Raw genomic sequence first — 26,302 nt, 5'->3', positions numbered from 1 at the left:
CGACTCGCATGCTATATAATTACTTATGCATACTAAAGCATCACAACTGCACACAGCTCATGGCTAGGTTGTAGATGATCTAATTTAGTCGAAGGCGTGTTATTATCAGCTGCGAGAGCTTTGAAAACGAAACGATTCCATCAATATCGATATCATTTGTCCCTTGAGTTTAATGATCTGGAACACCGGAAGAACCTTATCAGTGACATCCATGTAGGCATGTTTCACAAACGATTTTGTGCCTGTGTCTTGTGGAGCCTGCTGTATCTGACCTTGCTGTACGAGATGACATCGAAGATGGACTCGATCTCTTCGGGGTCGGTGACCGGCACTGAGATGGGGTGCGAGTTCCGCAGACTATCCAGCGTCAACGCGGTTAGGGTCGTCTTCAGGATAAACTGTCGTGAAAAAGTGCACAACCACTGACGTCACTTCCGTAGTGGGGATTTCATGGCACGCAAATGCCTCCCAACCTTGGATGGCGTAAGGAGACAACTCTTGCCAAGCACACAACCAGAATCACAAAATACCTCGAGACAGTTCTCATAGCACCGACCTGTGCCTCGACTCGTGTAGGACGAGCGACGCTGAACAACAACTACAGCGCCACACCGCTACCAACCAGTTGTGAATGGTGATCGCGCCTCCCATGCGTTTATCGCGTCAAAATACGTACTGTGACGTACATTATTTCAGTATAGTCTTTACTCTGAAGGTAGTCGGGCGTAAAATAAGCAGCATTTTGATTACGAAAATATAAAAAGTCGCGGAATGTCTTTCCGGTCCATATGACCTATACTCTTTTGCCCACAATGGGTTGTTTGCTCGAGATATATCTGCAAAGTTCGTTTTATTTGTTAACTGGTGCGCCGGCAGACGGCAGACACTGACCTGACCTGACCTATCCTGACCTAGCTTGGCCTGGCCTGACCTGACCTGACCTGACACTGACCTGCTGCGACATGTGGAAGTCGGGCTTGGCGTTCCCCGCGCCGATGTACTCCATCAGCGTGGCGAATCCCTCGTTCAGCCACAGGTCGTTCCACCACTCCATGGTCACCAGATTACCGAACCACTGCGGTGCACGTGAGCAGCTCGGTTGTCAAGCCAAAACAGCGTGGGGTACACTGGCGCCTTCTGTCGGCCGCGTTTGAGAGCTGGCAGTCATAGTGTAACATTTTAGAACGCGTGAATGATTCAGCCATTCTGAGTACTGAGCCTCTGATCGACATGATTCCGAGTATCGCAAGGCTTAATGTTTCGAACGTCGTGTTCATAAGTTTCAGATGAAAGATATCAAACCAGAAACACAAATATCATGTAACCATAATCTTCCCAAAGTACGAAACATTGATAGTGGAGTAAAGCGGCAGCACATAGCTGATAACCTTGAAGGGCCCACTGTAACCATCGGACGTGGAGTCATCCCGAGCCATATGGGCGGCCCCCCCCCCCCCCTCTGATTTGACCGATGCCCACCCTGTGATCTGACCGACCAGCCACGGACCACTACGTCACCCAGCGTGCCAGACCCGGGCCACCAGCGGCCTGAACCAGCTCGCGGTCCACCCTCTCAGGTGATGAGCCAGCTCGCAGCCCACCCTCTCAGGTGATGGGCCAGCTCTCACCCAACCCTCAGCTCGCGGTTCACATCTCACCTGATGCACCACCTCGGGGTTCATATCTCACCTGATGCACCAGCTCGCGGTTCACGTTTCACCTGATGCGCCAGCTCGCGGTTCACATCTCACCTGATGTGCCAGCTCGGGGTTCACATCTCGCCTGATGCGCCAGCTCGGGGTTCACATCTCACCTGATGCGCCAGCTCGGGGTTCACACCTCGCCTGATGCGCCAGCTCGCGGTTCACGTCTCACCTGATGTGCCAGCTCGGGGTTCACGTCTCACCTGATGTGCCAGCTCGGGATTCACACCTCGCCTGATGCGCCAGCTCGCGGTTCACGTCTCACCTGATGTGCCAGCTCGGGGTTCACACCTCGCCTGATGCGCCAGCTCGCGGTTCACGTCTCACCTGATGTGCCAGCTCGGGGTTCACACCTCGCCTGATGCGCCAGCTCGCGGTTCACGTCTCACCTGATGCGCCAGTTCGCGGTTCACGTCTCACCTGATGTGCCAGCTCGTGGGCCACCACGACCGTGACCCACTCCTTGAGGGCGCTGCTGCTCTGGGTCGAGTCGTACAGCAGGCTGGTATCGCGAAACGTGACCAGACCCCAGTTCTCCATGGCGCCGCCTCCGAAGTCAGGCACGGCAACCAGGTCTACGGCCCGCCGGGCACGCCCGGTCAGCGTCTGACCTCGGGTCAGGCCACAGCCACCCAGAGGCACACACTGAGACTCTACGGCCCGCCGGGCACGCCCGGTCAGCGTCTGACCTCGGGTCAGGCTGCAGTCACCCGGAGCCACACACTGGGACTCCACGCACCTGAACAATCATGCACGATCAGAACCTCGCGCTTCTGCACATGCTAGCTGCTTCCTTCCAGAGATCAGGTGTTCAAGTTTGGCATAATTATTTGCATGTAGTTGTTACAGATAGCTCGAGTCAAAACTCGCCAGCATTCCAAACATCTGCCAATGGCCGGAGCTTCATAAAGCAATTGTTGGTGTGCCAACGATCGCGTTTTCCGGAAGTGGGTCTTTGCTGTTGTATTGTTACGGCGATTTTTGTGATGTTGGCAAAACCTGAGGGACCGAGCAAATCAACTGAGCGTGAGAACTCCACAAAAGGCTCTAAATCCACCAACGCTGACCCACCGATCTTGGGCAGCTGGAATGGTATGCCGAAGTAGTCGCCGTAGAAGTTGAGGCAGCTGACGGCCACCTCGCGTGCAAACTGTCCCTGCTGGACCAGGTGAGGCGGCGCCCACACCGACACCACCACGTCTGTCGGCACCGACGCGGTCCGTGGTGGCGGTCAGGTCAACACGAGACGCGCGGCGCGCGGCGCAGGCGCGGCACGCGGCGCAGGCACGGCACGCGGCACGCGGCGCAGGCACGAACGCTCAGCTTGAGCTACTCATAGTTTTGCAATGTGACATGAACTGCGGATCGCATCAGGACCACGGGCTACGAGATGGTCCAGTTCAGGACAGACATAAGGCTGGTCTATCAGCGTTAGTTTCACATGAGATCAAATATTAACGTGAAAAGTCTCCTTTCGATGTCACGACCCAGATGAGTTACGCAAAACAGTGCGTTCTGATGAGCGCTGAGCGCCGCCATGAAAGAGCTCACCGTTGTCGGCCGTGGCCGATATGTGGGTGTAGTCGCTGACAATGAAGGCCACCAGGTAGGTGGACATGCGCACCGACGGATAAAAGTCGTCCCTTTTCTGCAATGGTTGAACACGACAGGAGTGCACCGGAATAATACACTGCATGTTATGCGGTCCATATGCCGAATGCTTTTCTTCTGGAATGGGGAGGGAATATCCCCACCTCAAAGCACACGAAGGGATGGAAGCTATCCCGTGAAATGTTTGGGTACGATCAGCCTTGCTTTAAAAATGAATGGTGGCCTTGAACATTCGGAGGAATGTTTGTACTTTGTCGCGGATGACCCACGTTTAAGCTTGGTAAATACAACAGTAGACATATATTGACGAGGTGTTCCATTTAAGTCATACGCTTCAGTTTTTGAAGTGATGGTTATGAATGATTTTCTGGTACTGAGAAAGCCTACATGATAGAGTGAGGGCTCCTCCACCAAAGCGCGCAATGGTTATACAGCCATAGCCACACGCAGTCATGGTTCATGTAGACCAGCAAAGAGCTCCGACGACATTGACCGCATACACAAACGGCACTGACGCTCACAAGCTTCGGCAGCAAGCAGGGGACGGTTCACCCAGACACCAGCCCGTCAAAGCCGCATGAAGACTCCATGAATCGTGCACGGCTCTGGCGAGATAAGGGCTCCACACGCTTACGGACGGCAAACCTGCTAACCATCGCCATGTGGCATGCTTTTGAGTCCGTCTGACTTCAGCTGATTTCTACGGTGTTGAAGTCGGTGCCCAACTATAACACCGATGTCGTCCTCGTCTCTCCCCCAGGTGCCGGCGCAATATAACACCGATGTCGTCCTCGTCTCTCCCCCAGGTGCCGGCGCAATATAACACCGATGTCGTCCTCGTCTCTCCCCCAGGTGCCGGCGCAATATAACACCGATGTCGTCCTCGTCTCTCCCCCAGGTGCCGGCGCAATATAACACCGATGTCGTCCTCGTCTCTCCCCCAGGCGCCGGCGCAGTGTCGTCCTCGTCTCTCCCCCAGGTGCCGGCGCAGTGTCGTCCTCGTCTCTCCCCAGGCGCCGGCGCAGTGTCGTCCTCGTCTCTCCCCAGGCGCCGGCGCAGTGTCGTCCTCGTCTCTCCCCCAGGCGCCGGAGCAATATAACACCGATGTCGTCCTCGTCTCTCCCCAGGCGCCGGCGCAGTGTCGTCCTCGTCTCTCCCCAGGCGCCGGCGCAGTGTCGTCCTCGTCTCTCCCCCAGGCGCCGGCGCAGTGTCGTCCTCGTCTCTCCCCAGGCGCCGGCGCAGTGCGAGGGCACGACGACGCTGACGAGTGCCGTAGCTCTCTCCTGTGGAAGTCCAGACCGCTCTGCCGGCCAACGCTTGACTCACTATGCCCGCGCCCAGGTAGAAGCCGAGGTCCTCCGTGTGCCGAAGGGGTGTGTTGAAGAGGGCAGTGTGCTCCTGGTGGCGCACCATCGACAGCCGGAAGCTGGCCTTGAGCTGCGGCTCGTCCAGGCACGGGAACGCGGCACGCGCCGCGTTCGGCTCGAACTGCGTGGTCGCCAGATATCTGCCGAACGGAACGCTCTGGGCTCGCTTAGAGGGTGACGTTACGGGTCGAGTCATGTCGCGCCCCGGCAGGTCACATGACGCCACCGTGTCGCCGGCGTATCCGGCGAGCGAACGGCGCCGTGCAGACAGATTCAGCAACTACGGAGCTAGGGCAGGAGTAGATCCCACAGACGCTGACCGCACAGACAGGCAGCACATCTCACAGACATCACTGGCCCCGGCCACGTACTCTGCCGTTATGGCAGTGCAGTGAAGCATTAGAATATTTCATATATTCTGACTGAACAGGCTTTTCACTGCATGATGAACGGAATTTAGACGCCGAGGCGGATTATTTGCGCAAAAAGCCGGGAATGCACTATCATTTTGTCAAAAGCGATAACATTTACCAGCTTACCTTTTGGCACCACTGGGAGTGACGTAGTGGCTGAGATAAAACCCTTCCAAGGTCTCCTTCAACGTATAGGAAAATTTCAAGAAAAGAGAGTAGTTCTGCCCTTGGACGAGAGGCTCATTGACTTCCAGGTACATCTGGAAAAAGATGAATTGTGTTTATGTTAAAAGCATAAAACGGTACTCATTCATTACGATGGGGTAAAGAGCTGCCAATTTCCGTAAATGATCCACCGAATATCACGCGGACAGCGGGATACCTGTCACAACGCCGCTGCATGCCATTAACATTCACCTGGCGGCGTTCATTTGGGTTCTATAGTGCCGGCTGCCACCAGCCTGCTTCGTGTTCCATTCAGGGTCGCTGGTGCGTGGGTCACCGCAGCCCCACGCCACGTCAGCTGACCTTCAACCGCCCGTGGCGTGTGACGACCGCCGACTTTCATGGCGTCACCGCTGGCAGCTGAAGGCGGGGGGGATGATACCGCAGCATACCTAGTGGTGCCGCGCGTACCTGGTGGTACCGCAGCGTGCCCGGTGGTACCGCGGCGTACCCGGTGGTACAGCGGCGTACCCGGTGGTACTGCGGCGTACCTAGTGTTACCGCGACGTACTTGGTGTTGACGCCACCGCTGAATACATGGTGATGGCGACACAGCGGCCTACCTGGTGGTAGTGAAGCCGTGGCATACCTGGTGGCGATAATGCCGCCGCGTACCTGGTGTTATCGCATCCGCCACGTACGTGGTGATGCCGTGGTCGCCCTGAAGGCGGCGGCTGGGTCGCTTTGACGTACCTGGTGGTGGTGTGGTCGCTCTGGAGGCGGCGGTTGTGTCGCCTTTACGTGCCAGGTGGTGGTGTGGTCGCTCTGAAGGCGGTGGTTGTGCCGCCTTGACGTACCTGGTCTCTCCGGGGATACAGCAGCAGCTTAGACAGGGATATGTTGGCCGAGTCGTCCACCTTGCGGAGGGATTTCTCCGTGATTGACATGTTGCGGGAGTGAAGGACGATGAAGCTTGTTTCCTTGACGGCCGTGAAATCTATGTGGACCAGACCTGAGACGCGGGGAAGAGGGGCCAACAGGTGAGGTTTGGATGGTACAGTGCTGGGTTGTTATTAACACAATACAGCGAGCACGAACCTTAAATGACTGCGGGGAGTGTTGCGTAGCAAGGCTTGAACTTAATCATCCTATTTTATCGTAAGGAGGTACTTGTGTTTTGAGATAGCTAGTTTCTGAGCCAAAGCCATTTACAGCTGTATGGAACTAAGATGACACCGAAGTCCGAGACCACAACAATCTTAATGCCTCATCACGATATGTATCTGGGTCTTCCAATTTGTCAGCGACTGGATCAAATATGAAAATATGAAAAGATCTGGCGGACATCTAGGTGCGCTTGAAGATCTCTGGCTGGAAAATTGCACAATCGGAACAAAACAAAAATGCCGCGCACCATGTGTGAGGCTCTCAAAAGGCATGCTGGCACGTCCCATAGGTGAAGAAACGGTGGAGCGCGAGAGGATCACGCCCTCTCCCATAAGCCTCAGCGCAGAGGCCAATACTGCACATATCGCCCATCTTGCTCGCCTAGGTTTCGAGAACCTGCATCAACATACCTGGCGATAAATTACAAAACAGTGACATCCATGGATACACGTTTGGTGTTTCTGTGTTCGCCAGCATGGTGAAATGGATTATATTATATTATTCTCGCTTCCACCCAACATGTTTCAAGCTGGCAGGTTGACCCTCGGGGGAGGGGTTCCTCCAGACTCCGATGCCTCGGATTGCGATGCGCCGCCGACCGGCAGCGCTGAGCAGAAGCGGCGCGGATTAGCCCTATGAGTGGACAGTTTTACAGCGGGGCCCTCTGAAGAACAATTAAGCGCTGCCGCAATAAAGCCCGGCGAACAGGGACGCACCACCTATATAGCCTCCCGCGGTAAGGAGCTCTCTCGGTCCCGTGGTGAGGTCTCTCGGTCCCGTGGTGAGGTCTCTCGGTCACGCAGTGAGGAGGTCTCTCGGTCCCGAGGTGAGGAGGTCTCTCAGTCCCGTGGTGAGGTCTCTCGGTCCCGTGGTGAGGTCTCTCGGTCCCGTGGTGAGTCTCTCGGTCCCGTGGTGAGGTCTCTCGGTCCCGTGGTGAGGTCTCTCGGTCCCGTGGTAAGGTCTCTTGGTCCCGCGATGCGGAGACCTCTCGGTCCCGTGGTGCGGAGGTCTCTCGGTCCCGAGGTGAGGAGGCCTCTCGGTCCCACGGTGCGGAGGCCTCTCGGCCCAGTACAACGTCACATGAGCACGCAGCAGGCAGGCTGGCCTCGTGAGGTACTCGATCTCCTGATTGGTTACACGCGTGTGGCTGGACTTGAATTTCGCCGTGAATGTATTTCTGTACTGTTTACAAGACATCACATTTCAACAAGACTTAGGTCCATCTCTGACTTGTTGTTCGTCGCACCTGGCTTAGGTGTTGACTGATTCTGCTTCCTAAATGTACCAACTTAATTCCCTGAGCTAAAAATCCCATTCTGAAAAGATCTGGGAAAGCCTTTCGAATTTGCGGCAAACTATGCGCCGCTAACGATCAGCAGCTGCTTTTCTAACGTCTCGGGATTGCCAGTGCCGACGATAGAGGGAAACTGGTCGGCATTGTAACCAGAGCATTTTGGCCTGAGGTGACCCTTAGAGTTGCCAGGTAAGCGGTACAAACAAAGCTCATGGATATTGGACTCAAGAGGGATACGTTTCAGCGTACCTTGGTAGGACCATCAATGCGAAGAGGCGACGGAAAAGGGCCTCAAATGTGAAGAGGCGGTCGAAGACCGGCGGTTCTCACTACGTGTCCAATGTCGCCATCTAGTCAAAATTGAATCATGGCTGTCAGTGGCAATGCCAACCATGACAATGGTTTCATGAAAGCCTTATGTTACCCCATTGTGGCGCATGGAAAGAGGTAATTAGGAAATGGGTTACTCCCGCCCCCCCCCCCCCCCCCCCCCACCATCGCCACCCCTGCACACACACACACACATTTTAGGACGCCCCTTAATCTTGACCGGTCCGGTTCTTAAGCCCTGAGCCTCTACAAGTCTTTATACACAGCCTGGATCCGGACCGCTCGTTAATCATCCCGCACCTGACCCCTGTACCTGAACCTAGCGCCCCGATCCAGAGCGAGTCCCGGTGACAGACACCGGCGCCGACGCTGCCGTCGTGTTCCAGCCATGTCCGCCGGTGCCGCGCCGGAGCGCCACGTGTCGCACAGCGCGCCTGGCGACGACTCACCGACCACGCCACGTGTCGTGAGGTTCGGGTGCAGCAGCAGCCTGTAGTCGTACGGCGCCACCGTGTCCGGAAGGCGCACGCTGTCCCAGGGGAACCGCTCGCCGTCCGGCGTGGTTGGCGGTGTGACCACGGGCGGCGCTACTGTCGTGGGGGCCGATCACCCCAGCACCAGGCAAACAGGCTGGGGACGCACGTGGCACGCAACTCGGGTGATACCACTCAGCGAGTGAACTAGCTTCGGACACTTCCAAGAGCTAAAAGGAGGCGCGGGTGGCAAAAACGGCATGCATGTGATTTGTCGGAAACGCCGCCGCACACTGTCCGGTAAATCTAAGAATAAGATCAGGCAAGCGGCTACGGACATTCGTTGGTTGCCTGCATTGACCCAATATGGACAGAGCTGAGCCACTTAACACGAGCAGAGCATCTATGGATATATGCAATCAAATTATACCCACGTTTGAACACCAATGGCCCCTTTGTGTCCTAACTTATCCCAGCGCAGTGAGTCATAAGCCCGTCTTGAAGATTCTTCAGCGATATGCTCATTGGAGCGAACATAACGCTGAAAGAATGCGCATAAGCCTACAGGCAAAGTCGGAACAGTTGCGCCAGCTGGATGTGCACGGCTACCTAACAACATGAGCTGCCGCAATATGTAGAGACTGGGGGCATGGCGGTGCCAGCAGGGCTGCTCCCACACTCCTAGGTCTCCACTTACGAGCAAGTGTCGTGCCAAACAGGATGCCCGCACCCATCCCACCTGTCCTAGTGTCACAGTGGAGCCTATGGGTTCATTCAGCGCTATCGACCAGAACCCGGCTCTGCGCCATTTGCTTCAGCATTCATCGACCTATGCGCGTACTGAAACAAAGAGCGGGCTGAGGGTGGGGGTGGGGGTTGGGAGAGCTGACCTGGCCTGGCAAAGGAGGCGATGAGCGCGATCGCCAGGATGCTGACGAATACCAGACACATGATGCAGATGGCCTTCTTCTGGGAGCAGACGATCACGTTCTTGCCCTCGTACTCCTCCTTGTTGTACGGCGCCCTCTCGCCTGCGGACCGACACGGATGGACCAAATCATCAGCACGATCTTGCTCGGGCGGCGGTGGACAGTTACAACGCCTGTCATCTTACATATAACTCAAGTAAGAGGGATTGGGGGGAGAGGAAGGGGTTCATTGTTGCACTTCAGATCATAATAAATAGGGATAAGAAGGCGACAAAGGTGAAATAACGCTGGCCTGTAAAATTGGGGATGTCCGCTCAGACATACCGATCAATTAAGCAGTGTTGCAATATTCGGGCAAACCGTGAATGAATGACAGAACTGATGATTGTCGAGCTGAATTGACAACAGCGGTGAATGATACGGCCGTGACGCGGGCACCTCATACAGTATGCTTCCGCTGCAGATGGCGGGCGACATTGTGAGCTTTCCCCGCCACCTCATTTGTGCTGGTCGGGAGTGCTCCATCTTATCTGAGCCGGTGCGAGTGGCCCTCCGAAAGAGTTGCGCCATTCCCGCGGGCTAGTTTCATCACAGTCGACACGTTCATATTGTGATTCGCTCCGAATACACGCTGGAGTCGTCACCGCCGCTGTGCGCGTGGCGACCGGCACGAGCGCGGAGAGCCCTCCGCTCCGCGCCCTCCTCTCGCCCCCAAACACACGACCGAGCAACGCGCAGCGCGACGTCAGTCCGCGCCGCCACCGACCGGTGAGGAAGGCGACGTCGTCCACGTCGTGCATGTTGTCGGCGTGGCTGGCGCGCCGGCCGCGACTGAAGAGCACCGCGTTCCGCCTTCCAGGCGCCGGCCCCGCCCGCGCCGCGCGCCTCCAGGCCGCCGGGCACCGCTATGATGGCAGCGGCGCGCCGCCCCTGCACCGGGCGGCGCCTTCACCGACTGGGAGCGAGCGGGGCCTGCGCGGCTGCTGCTGCTGCCCGATCGATCAGTGGGCAGGGGCGGGCGCGGGCCGCCGGTGGCCGGGGCTGACCCGCCGCTGTCATCGCAGCACACCGCCGGCCACCAAAGGTCAACCGCCGGCCGGGTCAGGCGCAGCCCCTGCGACGTCGACGCCTGACCCCGGTAGCCCAGCTGGCGCACACCAGCGCCTCGCTGGTGCGCTGTGACAGCAGACCAGCGATGACGGCGCGCCAAATGTTCTCAGAGGAAGTGGCGGCCGGGCGAGCACGCCCCTGCCTTATCCGGTATCCAACACGCTGGGTGCCGGCGCTGGACAGCCAGGCGGGCGGCGACGCTGGTGGCTGGCCTTGTCCTGGTGTCTTACCCCACAGTGTACCATACAAAGCCATCCGGTGAAAAGTCCGTTCCTCCAGCCTGAGTGTGCATCTAGTTCATTCACGAAGCGGCTGATGCACGTCCGCATTGGCGGAATGGGTGCCATTGACCTAGTACGTGACCCGGCCATACTGCCATCAACGCATTAAATCAGGTCCTGTGCGCACTGCTGAGCATGGAAGCGTAAGATCTGAATCCCAGAGGAATTCAATGGTTTTTTGTTGTTGAGGAATTCAATGAATTTCCCAAGTCATTCCATACATTTCCCTTTCAGTAGTAATGCTTACAGGCTGGTGGGTATAACTGGAAGCATGCATCTCGTTGAAGAACATGCCTCGCTGCCAAGGCGTTTAATGGGTCGACAAGACAAGCGAATAATAAATTATCACATACTATATTTACATAGTTGTACAACTCACATAACTGAAAATGCATTCAGCAGAAGCCTTAAATTCTCACTCTCCCATAGCAAGTGCAACGCGACGAACGAACCCTCCAGGTCAACGAAGCGGGCCTCAGGCCCCTCACCTGGACGGACGTCAAATGGCGTGTTGTTCCACGATATGCTGCTTGTGTGGTACCTGTCAGCCAGTAAGCACTAAGACTGAGCATAAGAGAAATGTCCGGAGCGACTGGGACAATTTTTTAAAATTCCCTAGGATTCCGATTTTCCACTTTCATTTTTGGCAGGGTGCACAAGAGCTGATTTATGAGCCCCAGACCCCCCCCCCCCCCCCCGCTGGACTAAAACCGTCCGCCTCTGCACCGCGCAGCTGAGCATTATTTATATATAGCGTTGGCATGTGAAAATGCAGCTCAAAATCTAATTAAGTAGCCATGGCAGGCATAATGGAGGCAGTATTTCCACTATTGATGTCTCATTGTGGCAATAATTTTTTAGACCCAATGCACCTGTTGAATAATGTGACTAACCTATGGGTACGAGCTGAAGAATTAAGAGTTCAGTGTCATGATTCGGTGACACTCGATTACGAGTAAACTATTTTTCAGCCCGACAACGGAACCGGAGTTGACTGGAGCTGTGACGAGCAAACATAATTGATGTACAACGTTTATAAATGCTTCCAAATACAAGGCAAGCGTGCAGTTTACCTGTATAAACGTCTGAAATGTATAAATATCGATTTACCAACTATTCAGTACTTATGCTTCACACACCAGTGTGCGGGGCTTCAGAGACGCTCTGTGATCGAGACAGCAACATTGCACGTCTGTCACTTGGTCACTCCTTTCGAGGTCCCCAATTATGTCAGGTTTCCGAAACACGTGCTGAAACCTTAACAATTATAGTGTTACGGTCAGTTTGAACGATAATATAAATGTTTAAAACCGATTGAATTGCTAAGCTGATGAACCTGCCAGTCCTACAGGCTTCCAAAATAATGATATTTTCGGCCAAATAAGGCTTGACCGGTAGAAGTTTGTAATAAAGTCAGGACTTACAGGATACACAAACTATATCCAGGGATCATGGGCGAATAAGATCCGTTCTAAAATGATAATAGTGTGACTCATTTCCCATGTAATTTACGCACTATTACAATTCAGTCTAAAACCACCCAACGAAAATATAGTGTAGTCATCAATGCAGTTATATTTGCGATCCTGTTAAGATGTGGCGAGGCGGAGCTAAAGAAAGGATCCGATGCGTTTACCACACCTTCTGGTACATGGATGTTGAAGTACGATCCAAGGGCGGGGGGTAGATGTGCGTTTGCATTCTATGACAGCACGGGGTCTGAAAAACTATGTCGTATTTTTTCATAGTGCTCCCTCAGCCCGCCAGTTTGTATCTTCACCTGCTGGAGCATGCCTCCCACATCGGGCTGGGCGAAAATCTTGAAATATTTACGTGCGTGCGTGTATTTTGATACCAAAATTGGCCCGAAAATCTAAAGCCAACCAAACTTCATACCTGGTCACTCTCCGCGATACATTTGTTCGTGCAAAAATGTACAGTGAAAGCTGTTTTCATAACGATCCCAGTCCGAAAATGGATGTGTATCCATAATATTTTGCATTCGGTCCATGTTACAAGTGATTACAAATTCATGTTTAGTTTTAAAGTAATGGGAATCCGTGGCTTTAATCGTCCTGCAATAGAACCCTCAGCACCCTCCGGACGGAAAAGTCCAGCCATATATTTTGTGGAGAAGAATACACGAATGCCGATAGTAAGGGACACTTAAACTTCATTTCTTTAACCTGTATTTTGTAATCACAGGAACAAGGCTGCATCAGTTGCAATGCCACCGCAGCAACGATGCCTGACGATACAGAATGTGCATAGAAAAAATCCCATCCCGAAATTGTCTGAAGAAACTTATGGTGGCGGTCTTGGTTGTGAAAGTTAAATACATCAAGCGCCATGTTTATGGCCATGTTTTTACACCAGGTTTGGATGGGCATTTAATAAACAGAAGAGCTACGATGCCAACAAAGACCATGGTACCAACAAACTACATCTGCCATTCTATGACAACCATAACTCTCGTCTGATTGCTACTGTTCATTGTTAGTTATAGTTAGCTGTTTATACTGGATCATTTCGTTTTCATTAAAGTTTTATTACAAGATCTCACTTGTGGTTTTACAACTCAATGAATTTCTACAATGAGACGAGCGAGATCTTCTAGACGAGTTTTCAACACAACAACAAATGCAAAACAAACGCATATATGGGCAATTGCTCAATAATGGCTGCGGCTACGGGGCGTCACGCTCTGACGTAAGAACTGCGCCTCGATGCTAACACGCCAGTAACACACGGCGGCTACGGCCCCGCTCGGGCAGCTGCTGACGGCAGCATCGCGATACTGGGCCTCAATGCTGACACGTCAATAACACACAGCGGCTGCGGCCCCGCGCGGGCAGCTGCTGACGGCAGCATTGCGATACTGGGCCTCAATGCTGACACGTCAATAACACACAGCGGCTGCGGCCCCGCGCGGGCAGCTGCTGACAGCAGCATGGCACACAAACTGCGCCGTAAAAGCAAAGGGTTAAGAAAGAGGAGCGTACAAATACAGCAGAAGACGTCGCAGATTTCTTGACATGCAATAACAAGAAATGGTTCCGGCAAGCGGCCGTATTGTTCAGGAAAAATAAACATTTCTACGGATGATTAATTCCATAAGGCCGACACAGTTGAGCCATACAATTTCAGCTGTCGCTATGCATAGACGTCATTGCTACGCAGTTTTGTCATAATCCCTAGCTCAAGTTTTTACTGAGAGCATCTGCTGTATTCTCAAATCAATATCCACGAGATGCTAGGATCGACGCTCCAGTCTAAAATCCATACATGCCCATTATTCACTGCACAGGCACACGAACACCCACCACGGTCGCAAACAATCCTCCACAAACACCACACACCAACACGACGACTGAGGTGGTCATGACGCAATAGCTCCGTCATTGGAACGCCAGATCGTCACGCAACGTCCAACCAGTGGCGAGTGTGACCGGAGCACCCGTGGCGTGTTGACCTGAGTGCGGCGCGCGAGCGCAGGTCCCGGTCTTCGCTCACCCTCGGTCCGAGTTCACAGACACACCACCACCGTGGTGAGTGTGACCGGAGCACCCCTGGCGTGTTTGACCTGAGTGCGGCGCGAGCGCTGACGGCGAGCGCTGGTCCCGGTCTCCACACGGACCGTGGCGAGTGTGACCCGAGCGCCCGTGGCGTGCTTATCTGCGAGCGGCGTGCGAGCGCTGACGGCGAGCGCTGGTCCCGGTCTCCACACGGACCGTGGCGGGTGTGAACCGAGCGCCCTTGGCGTGCTTACCTGCGAGCGGCGTGCGAGCGCGGACGGTGAGGCGCTGGTCCCGGTTTCCACACGGAACGCGGCGGGTGTGACCCGAGCGCCCGTGGCGTGCTTACCTGCGAGCGGCGCGCGAGCGCTGACGGTGAGCGCAGGTCCTGGTCCTCCGCTCACCGCCGGCGGCCTGAGCTCACGGACACGCTATCACTGTGGCGAGTGTGACGGCCGACAGCTGTGGCCGGCGCACCTGCGCAGCGTCCGTGCCCCAGCTGCGACCACGTCTTCATAGCAGGCGATTGGCATCCCTAGATGACGTCAGACCGCGCGTCACCTTAACCCTGTCCCATATACTTCGCTGTGTTTACTAGTACGGCCTGTGGAAACATTGCATTCTCGTTGTCTGATTTCAAAAATACGTTTAATAAGCACTGACTAACTTTTTAAATGCAATGTTTTCTAGCAGCACTTTAAGCAGTACTCTACAAAGGCCGTTGCGGCTGATTGAATGCATCCGGTGGTACTGCTCACGCCACTTGTGTTGTCTTGACGGCTGTCCTTGGTTAGTGTTGAGAGTGACATCCACAGGGAGCAGCGTGTCAGTGTGCTGCCCAAGTGGCCAGCGATCTCGACTTTGCCCTTGCACTCGCATGCTGTACTCTGCGAACTCGAAAAGAGGCAAGGCCCCGCGCAGACAGCTGGCATGATCATCGTTGAAAACGCTGGACAGACGTGGCTGTTGCCGGCGTTAAAGTGTCCAGCTTGTCTTCCAAGGTCAATCTGGGCAAAAAACTATTTTGATTGGGTGTTTTGATGCTGGTAAAATGACTGTGATAGTCTTTACACCCTTAACCCAACACACGAATGGCCTCACGACTTGGATGAATTGTACATGACAGTTTGAACGCGCAACTTCTATGGCATAACGCTTTGACGTGCACTGTCAACAGAAATAAGCCAAGGCATGCTGAACTATGCAGCCTGACAGTTGCATATGATTTCTTCAAAACAGTCCAACTTTGGCGCAGGTAAAATCGCATGCGTAAGCGAGGATTGACTGATGTCCAATTGAGCTGAAGCAACCATGAATTAATCTGCGTAATTATGCTTTCAGAAAATATTACGTCACTGATTCAAGTTTCCACGAACGCAATATTCCTCCTGTATCCACTATTACTCGTTAGAAAATCACAAGCATTTCCATCCGGCGGAATGGTTGGAAAATTCTTAAGCTGATTTCTGAAGGATATTATTGTCTGTTCCACGACACAGAAACCTCGGAAAGTTGGGAGTGTTTCTAGGCTTTGCAGTTACTTTGAAAATAATTATTGCAATAATAGCAAAATGACGGTTTTCTTGTCAGATGTTTCATTTTAAGCCGAACATTGATCCGTGGTAACACATTTTCTGGGCATTGAATATCACATCACAGTTGCATTATTGGCCGTTTATTAAGACCAAAACACAATTGACGCCTGAAGTAAGCAGAAAAGACAGAGATGCTTCATTTTATTATCGTGGTTTGAAGGTTATGCTGACAGTAATCGACCTTTAGAATATAACAAGGTATTGGTGGACAAGGTAGCGACGCTACAAGCGAGCGTTGTGGTTATATTGACAAAACGCATCGTTTTAAAGGGGATCTTTCACATTTGAAGGCATTGATGCAAGCATGATGAAATAAGTCCACTTATAGCTATTGGTATTCCTTTAAGTGGAAAATGCTACGATAGACAACACAACTTCTCCGTTTAGTAAATGTGCTGCTTCATACGTCATTGTTTGATTGCTTCCAGGAAAGCTTGCATGCCGTTGAGGTGCTGCCAAAGAAGCCGTGCGAAATTGCTGACTTAATACTCACATTTAGTTCTTCAGTTCGCCGGAAGAAGGAAGTGGCGGTGCTGGAAGCGTTCACTGAGCCAAATATCACGGGCTTGTGTTTTGGCCCCTTCTCCTTGTGTTCTTGCATATTCATCCGTGAGTTTGAGATGCTTAGTTGCATTCACATAAGCGCTTATGACGCCATTCTTAAATTATTCCGTTACAAGTATAATTGCCGGCATGACTAGCAAGCATGTCTAACTTCTTTTACTATGTTGCACAAAACGCAATTCGTGGTTGAAGATCAGACCGTCTTATTCTCTTTCTTGCTGCATTCTACATCCTCGGACGTTTCGCTTGCCAGGGGCAGGCTACATGCGCCAGCCACATGTGGGCTGAAAGGCCAAAGCCAATACTTGGCACACCCTGCTTGGCACACCATTCTTGGCACACCCTGCTTGGCAGACCCTGCTTGGGGCTTAAGCTTGGCACACCCTACTTGGTGCTAAAGCTTGGCGGTTGCCTCCCCCCCCCCCCCCCCCCAGCCCGTTTAGCCCTACCCCACAGCTATCCAGTCTCCTTCATCCCATATCCCTGAAATGATCATTACTGGTCGAGGGGATAAATATCCAAATAACCAAATACCCAAATTGTGATTGAAAATTGCGCAGCCTGCTCAACATTGGTTGAGAGCCCATTGACGTCCACCATATTTGGAGATCGTGTTCACGGACGCCAGATCTGAACGACTCGACAATAATATTCTTCTCGGCGTTGATCACCGCATGGCCTATGGGGGGGGGGGGGGGTAGGGGGGGGGGGTAATATTTGAATGACGTTGCTGTGGTGTCATGCATGTCTGAATGGTCACGTACTAATTTGCTCGAAATAGTCTACACACCTATACGAACGTGCAGATCTTAGGTCTTAAGAAGGGCAGGTTTGTGAACCGTACCGAATGATTTTTAAAACGGTTATTTCAGTTGTAAAACTCATGCAAATGTGGAACAGGACCTTTAATACGCGTTCATGGTCACGCCCATCCAGTCCGCTTCGTACTGTGACTGTCAAGTATCAACATTGTCCACGCCTACTATGCAGCATTCAGTGTGCCCAGGCCTGTGGTAAGTGCAACAATGTGGCCCCATTAAATGAAAGACTGTTATAAAAGGGATGCTGCCACATTTGAACCCATTCATGGCACTAACCACACATGATAACCAAGGCAGTTCACAAGTGTTAGCGACTGAAGCTATTGTGCCATGACTACGCATCACCATATGCTTTCTGGACGATATTCAAGATGTGTTGTATGCTGCATACACAAGTTAATCATTAGTGTTGCTGTGAAGCATTCAAACGCATTGCAATAGCATTGCAACTATTCACCCCCACTCAGTGCATGACAATAATGCTATGTTGACTACGGTAACAATGAGACAGAGCTGTTGTACTTATGCTGCTTAAGTCCAAGTTGGAGGAAATATTTTGGATATAATGCATATGATAGTGTGAGTATAATAATGCACTAAACGATAAAACTGCATCAAAGAGCTTCCACATTATCCGCCTGCTGCTGACATGCCTCGTGGGTCAAGGGATTTATTGTAGTCGATTTTAGTCGATTTAAGATGTGCGACACACCAAGTTTCATTACCCTTGTCATGTTAGCATTTTAACTTCTTTTGGTCAGCGATAGACGCTTCGTCTAGGTTTCGGCAGCAATGATTCAGTTCCGACGAATCTTTTTTCAACAAAACTCCATTCGTGTTTCCATGCTGATACTGTCACGCAAAAAAGTCCGCAGCAGAAACAAGACGCACTTAAGCAAGTGATCAGGACAGTCATGCACGGAATACCGTCGGACACCCGTACTAGCGTAGCCAAGGAGGTCCAGTGGCGTGCTTTTATGTGTGCTGAGCGGAAAGGACGGTTTTTGGAGCACGTGCCCTCGTGAGCGCAAAATGCTCTTTCTTTGCATTTAATCTGAATCTTTCGAGTGGATGGATTTCCTGAATCAGTGCCCACGCTGAGCAGCATAGCGTGGGCCGTTAGCTCTGACCCTACCATCCGATCGTAAAATTCCGGGTCGACTACAAATTTTGGGGCGAAAGCTTAACGTGCTGCAAAGTTCGGTGCGGCATGTGGTGCCCTCGATTTCTACTGAACCTTAGCTGGGCCGGTGTCTCCGGCCGCGGGCCATTCCAGCCAAGGACAAAAGGCGATGCCTAGAGCGACTTGAACCTACCCCGTCATAGTTGGGTGAATCGGAAGGTGGTCACTCTAACCACCTGAGCTGTCATGGCGGGTAACCCATGATGGTACGCAGAAGCGCAGCCAGGGGGCACAGGGGGCACGTGCCCCTCCTTAGGTTCCGATTTGAGGGCACGAAGGGCCCGAAAAGCTAGCCAGAGGTCTCATTCAGGGGCCCTGGCCCGCAGGGCCGGGCATCCAATGCCAACCAGAGGGTCCTGTGCGCTGATCAGGGGGCCACTGGGGCGATAAGGGCCTATATATCTGTCAGACAGCACCAGTAACGCACAGTCGGCTCCGTAGTGGCATGGGCCTAAGGGCCCCATTTCTCAAGCAGGGACGAAGCCGAAGCTAACGATTTACATTGCTCGGGGCCCACATCACCTAACAGGGTTATATTGTGGTTATATTGACAAAACGCTGTGTTGTCAAGGGGCCCGAGTCGCCAGAGGCAGTGTTCGAGGAGGCCCGAAGAGCCGAGAGGGCCCACGGGTCAAAAGATCAAGGGCCCGATTGGAGGGTCTAAGGGTATAAGGAGCTGATCGGAATCTTATTCAGGGGCCCAGACATGCGAAGACGGACCTTCAGACAACGGTCTGAGAGCCGTTTGCGGCGATCGGGGACCCTCTTAGTCGATATGTGCCTATATGTCAGTCAGGTACCACTGTACCACATAGTCGGCTCCGGTCGGTATGGGCCTGAAGACCCACTTCCCAATCAGCTATAAAGCCGGGGCTGGCGATTTACACTGGTCGGGGGCCTTGTATATGTCAGGGTTCCACAGCGCATAACAGAGGGTCCTGTGCTCACAAGGGCCCAAAGCCGACCAAGGGAAGTGTTCGATGAGGACCGAAGAGGGGCCCGGGCGGCCTACCGGAACCGACCATCAAAAGCCCGGTTGGAGGGCATAAGGGCCTGAAGGACTGGCTGTAGGTCACATAAAATCGCGGTCGTGACCTGAAATATCAGTCAGAGGTCTTCTTGCACCGTTTTAGGAATCCCTAAGGCAATGCGGGTGTCTAAGTCGGTCAGGGACTACGAACATCGAACAGTCGGCTCCATGTCCCTCTGAGCCCTTGAGACCCATTTGCCAAGCAGAAACGAGGCCGGGGACTGCGATGTGCAATGTTTGGCATCCTTGACATAATAAGGGGCTCCTGTGTCAGATAGGCGCCACAGCGCCCAACAGGAGCCCTGTGGCGGTACGCGGTCCCTAGTCGGAGCGGTGTTTGAGGGGGCCCGAAGAGGAGCCGAAGGGTCTCTCGAGATCGCAGGTCAAGAGCCCGATTGGATTGGTGAAGGCCCGAAGGGCCGGCTTTAGGTCACATTAAGGGCGCCCGTCCATAGGGCCGTGATCCCAATTGTCAGTAAGATGATCTCTTGCACCAATGGGAACCCCTGGGACAGAGCGTTTCTCTATTTCGCCCAGAGATCGCGAACAGCGAATAGCCAGCTCCCTGCTGACCTGACCTCTGGGGGCCCATTTTCCAAGCAGGGACAAGGCCAGGCCCGCGATCTACATTGGTCGGGCTCGTGTATCGTTCAGGTGCCCACAAAGTCTAACAGGGCATTTTGTGTCAATAAGGGACCTCGAGTCGGTCAGGGGAAGATTTGTTCGACAGCGGCGAGGACGAGAACCCGAATGGCATAGGGTTTCCTTCGTTGGCTGGGGCCGTCTGACAGTTGAAGGAAACAAGAACTTATGAGTGCTCACCTTGGGGTGATAGAAGAGTCCTGTGCCAGTCAGGACGTTCAGTACCGAACGGTGGGCCCTCCATCCCTGTTCTAACAAGGGCCCGTTAAGCCCAGCTGGAGTTTATGTGCCGATCATTCGACCGCCTACTAATTATAATACTAAGATCGACAAAATAATATTTATAATGCTTAAATCGAATAAAATCGACTACAAAAATTTCCTCGACCCACGAGGCATGTCGGCCAGCGGGCAGATAATGTGGAAGCTCAAATGACCGGGACTGGCAGGGATGCTGTTGCGTTAATGGCGGTTCATGCGTCGATCCGGGTTAATTGCGCGGGTCAAAGGGCCTCCCGCGTCAATGAGATATGAGGCATCCCTCTAAGGGTCTCCGGATCGGCCAGGGATGCCGCCCCGTGTCGCCAGAATGGCGGCTGGAAAACACACCGCGGTGGAACAGAAAGGTTCTTCAGCCCTTGACCGGAAACAACAATGTGCTCCGTAGTGTTGTTCTTCAGAGGGACTCTTTACCGGAGAGAAATAAGGGTCTCATTAGTGTTGAATGGAGAGGGTCGAAATGGATCAAAACGCACAAGACCATCCCATGCTTTCCCGAGGACGTTTAACATTTTGCAGAATCGACTAGTGAAACAAACACCATCAAAATCTTTGAGCCTGTGCGCCGGGTTGATTGTGAAGTGGTTAACGCGCCTGCATTAACCACTGCGCGTCTGGGAACCCAGACGCACGGGGCTCAATTCCCCAGCGTGGCCGCCCTTCCCGTCAGGATGAGAGGCTGGCGGCGCCATATAACCCCAGCAACTGAGCGCAAATCTTGGGGAGCAAGGGTGGCGAAGACTTGTGTCGCAGTTTTCATAAAACCGAACCTCATTGGCCACTGCAAATAACACCAGGGGGCGGGCGCCGAGCGCGCAACAATGACCGTAGTGAAATAATGCTTCTGAATGGCTCCAGAGATTTATGCATACAGTTCAAAGATAACACACAGCGAATCTTTTTTACAAATTTGAGGTTGTCCTCTGAACGGACTTATGGTTACAGCAGCATGTCACATAGAAATTTTACCTCATCTTTGCTGAAATATAGCTTTAGAAATTTTACCTACCTTTACTCTTCCAGTTCCACAACCAGGCTACAGCACCACCTCGCGGTGCTGTACAGGTCAATACGTTATTGTTATCAGTCTAAAGGCCAGCCACGTGAAAATACGCCCAGAATATCTCTAAATGTACGATTTGGTGTCAAAGAATGTGCAAAGGTATTTCTTTCAGATGCGTCCCTAATTCCGTCCGTCTGTTGACCACGACCTAATATCAGCCGCGGAGCCGACGCTGCGCGACCAATGGAGACTGCAACGCCTGGCGTCGCGTTTTCGTTTTCTGGGTATGCCTGCGCGCATGCTGAAAACCACGTTACATAATTTGTACCACTTATCAATTCCGACTGAATTTTGAAGATATCCAGACAAACATGGCCTGATCATGTTAATACCAATCGTTGATTCATTTTAATCTTCAGTCTACATTCGCGGAGTCCTTGCTATTTCTGTACAACCCAGGTAACAATACTGATAAAGTTTCTGAGTTCTATCGGTTTAAAAGAGTCCGCTGGACCATTGTAAAATGAGGATCGCCGGCGATCTATTTAATGCAGTCATTTAACGCAGGATTTCTTTCAGTTTATGAGCGATATATTAAGGCAGAATTGATCTCGCGGCAGTGTCTGGCCTCTGGCTGCGCCCATCTATCTCTCACGGTCAATTGGTTGGATTGAATCATAAATGAGGTCAAACTACTTCTTGCCGTAACTCGGTAGCTTGCATAGGTCCGAAAAGTCAAGCTAATTCAAACCAAGCTATTTCACCAGTTGCTTCAAAGGAGCAACGAGAGGTCACCTGAACTCACTACATGACCTTCCATGAGCTTGGCTCTGGGAGACCCCACATTTATGATTTTAATGTACGATGACCTGGTTTCTCGGTACCAGATCTGCAGCATTCCGAGGAGTTTTCAAGGCTTTATGTCAACTGGGGTGACCCTGGCACCATTTTTAGCACACCTCAGCTCTTTCACTTAACAATGTGGCGAATTGGTGGCGCATTTCACATAGTTTTCTAAACTGGATTTGATGTGGCCGGGCCTCCCATGGAAACTCAAAAGACGTCAGACGAGAAGAGACAAGGACCTAAAGGAGAGTCAGTTGATGGCGTGTTTTAGAATGAATATTTACGCATCCCTTCAATGCGTTTATATACATGCTTTATAAACACCGGAAAAGGTAACAATGGAGAAGAAAAGCCAGTGAAAAACCTGATAGGACGGAATCCGCCTCCGCCCATAAAGGATTGAATTCATTGGCAAAAGCTCCGGAAAAGGAAAAATCCAACCTTCTGAAATGTACGTGGAAAACTGAGCGCACATCTTAGTTCCCTGTTACGCATATCGCAGTAAAGGCCGGCGGGAGAATCTCACGGGCACCTGTGTTTGACATGTATGAAAAAAGCATAGATGAAACTATTTGGCAGTTACTCACTTTATGTTAAACGTTGAAGTTCACTTTCATTACCATATTTTTGAAAGCTGGGACGAGGTGAAAACGATAAAAGGTGCCCACATGGTAACGCTACTGCTTTTCTCATCTTATTTCGGTTACCGCCTCTACAATGTCAGGATCAGTGCCACATATCGCAAATAAAGCTATCCGGTCTGCAGATGCGGTCCCTTCACAGTGACAGTAGAAGTAAATAAAACCTGTAAGGAACAAAAAAAAGAGCCAGTGAATAACGCTAACTGATCTCGAATATGACTCATTTCGCAGTTTGCGTGGCCTTTCGATGACCGTTCAGATGTGTTCTGCTCTGACATCCGCATACGCATGACGTCACATGTTAGGACCGAATTTCCCCTGTACGCGCCGGCACACGGGTGACAGGTATCTGGCCAGTGATCCCGACATCTGAATCCGCTGCTGAACCCCAGCTCCTTCTAACACATCACAGACAGGAAACAAACAGCGGACCGTGACGCCTCGTGCAGTTCCAATGCAGTTATTGATAAAAAAGTTCCAGAAAAATGGCACGGGGTGTTTTAGAAATAAGGGAATGCATTAGGAACAGCCATGGGCTAGACTCGACCATAAGTAGAGTGGGCTGCAGGATAAGCCCAATTTGACTGGACTCAGCGCTGGCACTACTCGCCCTTCTCTGCTGAAAGCTTGTAGATCAGTTTCATTTGTCAATGCCAGAATAAGCACGAGCCTAATACAACCACTATGCATCATGCGCAAGGCTTTGTATTTTTGCTGGATGACGCCCCACCACCCAGGGTATCTTGATGACCCGACTCAAAACAGTGGCCCGAGCAGAACGTCGTCATGTATGGTAACCTGACCGACCTAACTCAGAGCGCAGTGACTCAGACAGCGTGGAGCCACCCGTGGTGACCTGACTGACCTGACGTGGATCGCAGTGACCCGAACAATGTGCCGCCACCCGTGGTGACCTGACTGACCTGACGTGGATCGCAGTGACCGGACAATGTGCCGCCACCAGTGGTGACCTTACTGACCTGACGTGGATCGCAGTGACCCGAACAATGTGCCGCCACCCGTGGTGACCTGACTGACCTGACGTGGATCGCAGTGACCGGACAATGTGCCGCCACCCGTGGTGACCTTACTGACCTGACGTGGATCGCAGTGACCCGAACAATGTGCCGCCACCCGTGGTGACCTGACTGACCTGACGTGGATCGCAGTGACCGGACAATGTGCCGCCACCAGTGATGACCTGACTGACCTGACGTGGATCGCAGTGACCGGACAGTGTGCCGCCACCCGTGGTGACCTGACTGACCTGACGTGGATCGCAGTGACCCGTCCAGGGTGCCGCCGCTCATGGTCCCGCTGGAGACGGAGGGCCGCGGGTGACCGAACGGCCGGTATGTACCTGAGGTGCCGTACTGGCCGGCCACGGTCGGGTCCCCCAGTGGCGCCGCCCGCGTCAGGCCGCGGATCTGTAACAGCGGCACTGATCTGCACCCCACCGAGACGGCCAGTGACACCGAGTAGGTCGTCCAGTGGTTTGCCTGAGCGGCCGTGATTATCATAGCCAGGATCAATGCGTCGACCTGACTTCCATGTTCAGCAATTTCTGGCTCGAAGGGAAAACGAGCACCGAAACCTTCAAGACGCCAAAACAGATGGGGTGCGTAATGGCAAACGGCGGTACTTTGGGTTCAACTGCAATTCTTAGTTGGGATATTAGTGACAGGCGCTGGCACAGAATGACATCACTGCCTAAGCAGGTAACGTTTCGGAGCCGATGTGACGTTTGGACAGCAAGCGGCGTGATAATGCGACTATTTACGTTTAAGTACGCGTTTCGAATACGGTAGGAGATCATCCATTGATCTTTCGAACATACTACACAGTTTTGCAGTTATCGTCTTGGGACCAGCCCTCTGGCCAGGCATGGCCTTCTGTGAAACCATGAATTACAACCGCACCCTGAGAACAGCCGCATTGAATCGACCGATGCGTGGCAAAACATTTCAACACGGCGAGGAATGCTGTCTGAAACCAGAAACAGACCCTTCTGCCCAGTGATTTGGCCTGGCTCTCTTGGCCAGCTGCCAACTGGTTGTCAATGACGATCCACATACAGGTGAGCTCAGGACGCCATCCTCTTGTTTACCGCATGCTATTAGGATGTCCGACGCGCCAACAAATGGGCTACTGGGGTGGCCAGGCATGGCGCCTAAATCAGCCCAGACGCCAGGGTAATTTCCATGGAGCTTGCTAGCCCTAGCTTGCTAGCTGTGCGATCGGCAGCAGGGGCGGGGGGATTAAATTGCAAGGGTGCATGACTGCTCAAGGGGACATGAGCCATGTCATTCTACCTACATCAGGCACCCGTACACCACTATTCTCACCCACCCAGTGATACGTCAAAGCCACATGATTTTCACTGAGGGTAACACAATTGTGATAGCCTTTTTTGCAATACCTACAAACTTCTTCATTCTGGCGCCTGCAGCTATCGTGATCATAGGCTGGCCGCAGCAGCCTCTTCCGTTCTTTCCTCCGGTACTCCTTTTGTGCTCTCTTTTTCCTGTCCGCCCAGAATTGCGTTAATTTCGCGTAGAATGTCTTGCGTTTGCGCCTGGAGACCGGGGAACCCGTTGTGCTTCGGCTGACCCCTGAACCAGTGCCGCTGGAGACCGATGAGTCTGCTATGCTTCGGCCGAACGTCCGAACCACTGTCGCTGAAGGACCTGGACCGTGTGGAGCGAGACGACGCCCTGCCCCGCTCACCACGCCGTCGGTCCAAGGGACTGTGCCGCCCGGACACGGCCAGCGGCTTATGTTCGGATGTTTCAGTCGATGCTGTGACAGAGGCAGAATGGGACGAACCCTGGCCCTTGCGAGATCGGTTCGAACCACTTTGGCCTGGGCTTCGGCTACTCAGCGTTGAGAAGTTCTCACTGGTGGAGGTCTCCGAGACTAACGGGCGGTTAACAGCTTTGGTAGCGTTTCGTTTTGTTGCGTTCGAATGCTGTCTCTCAAGGCGCACCCTCTGTACCCTCGATGGGTTTTTACCGGATGCATTGGCTTTCCAACTTGATGCAGTGGCCTTGGTTGGCATGAGCTGCGACATGCTCCTCTTCAAGCTTTTTTCTCGGCCGTCCAGCGAGTGGCCTCTGCTCTGTTCATTATATGTGGCATCCATGCTAATTCCTCGGAAATAGTTCCCAGCAAAGTTTTGCGTCTTGGATACGCGAGTGGTACCGTCTTCCACCCGCCAGCCGTCGCGCATCGAGCCGTTATCACCGCACGCACTGTCGTGCCCATATCCACCGCTCTGCTCGTACGCGAACACGGGGTCATATCCACGGATGGCCCGCTGGAAGACGCCGACCTTGTCCAT

At 52.8% G+C, this 26,302-nt stretch overlaps 2 protein-coding genes across 2 annotated transcripts in view; both read right to left on the bottom strand.

Annotated features, from left to right (window-relative positions):
* The window catches only part of LOC119101492 (endoplasmic reticulum aminopeptidase 1-like), a 15,020-nt gene extending 6,375 nt beyond the window's left edge, over window positions 1–8,645 (bottom strand). The window contains exons 1-9 of the mRNA XM_037224830.1: window positions 8,500–8,645; window positions 6,117–6,271; window positions 5,221–5,354; window positions 4,641–4,821; window positions 3,255–3,351; window positions 2,775–2,903; window positions 2,124–2,278; window positions 953–1,075; window positions 273–398 (exon numbers count right to left, since the gene is read on the bottom strand). Coding sequence (XP_037080725.1) covers window positions 273–398; window positions 953–1,075; window positions 2,124–2,278; window positions 2,775–2,903; window positions 3,255–3,351; window positions 4,641–4,821; window positions 5,221–5,354; window positions 6,117–6,206 — 1,035 coding nt within the window. The 5' untranslated portion in view covers window positions 6,207–6,271; window positions 8,500–8,645. The remainder of the gene's footprint in view (window positions 1–272; window positions 399–952; window positions 1,076–2,123; window positions 2,279–2,774; window positions 2,904–3,254; window positions 3,352–4,640; window positions 4,822–5,220; window positions 5,355–6,116; window positions 6,272–8,499) is intronic.
* On the bottom strand, window positions 6,607–26,302 carry LOC119100212 (uncharacterized). The gene is made up of 5 exons (XM_037223321.1): window positions 26,153–26,302; window positions 14,708–14,789; window positions 9,414–9,554; window positions 8,610–8,680; window positions 6,607–6,630 (listed from the first exon to the last, which is right to left on the bottom strand). Exons 1-5 carry the CDS (start codon window positions 26,300–26,302, stop codon window positions 6,607–6,609), a joined length of 468 nt encoding a protein of 155 aa, XP_037079216.1.

Source organism: Pollicipes pollicipes, unplaced genomic scaffold (assembly GCF_011947565.3).
Source record: "Pollicipes pollicipes isolate AB1234 unplaced genomic scaffold, Ppol_2.1 Scaffold_4881;HRSCAF=5763_pilon_pilon_pilon, whole genome shotgun sequence".
Classification (NCBI taxonomy): Eukaryota; Metazoa; Arthropoda; class Thecostraca; order Pollicipedomorpha; family Pollicipedidae; genus Pollicipes; species Pollicipes pollicipes.
The sequence above is the reverse complement of the archived record's forward strand: the minus strand, read 5'-3'. Positions and strand labels throughout refer to the sequence as shown.

Coding starts and splice junctions, on each gene's coding strand:
- LOC119100212 (XM_037223321.1), bottom strand. CDS start 26,302: ATGGACAAGGTCGGCGTCTTCCAGCGGGCCATCCGTGGATATGACCCC. Junction 9,555..14,707: donor CGCTCGCGCGCCGCTCGCAG/GTAAGCACGCCA, acceptor GTCGGTCCGCAG/GCGAGAGGGCGCCGTACAAC. Junction 8,681..9,413: donor CGCCTCCTTTGCCAGGCCAG/GTCAGCTCTCCC, acceptor GTGCGTCCCCAG/CCTGTTTGCCTGGTGCTGGG.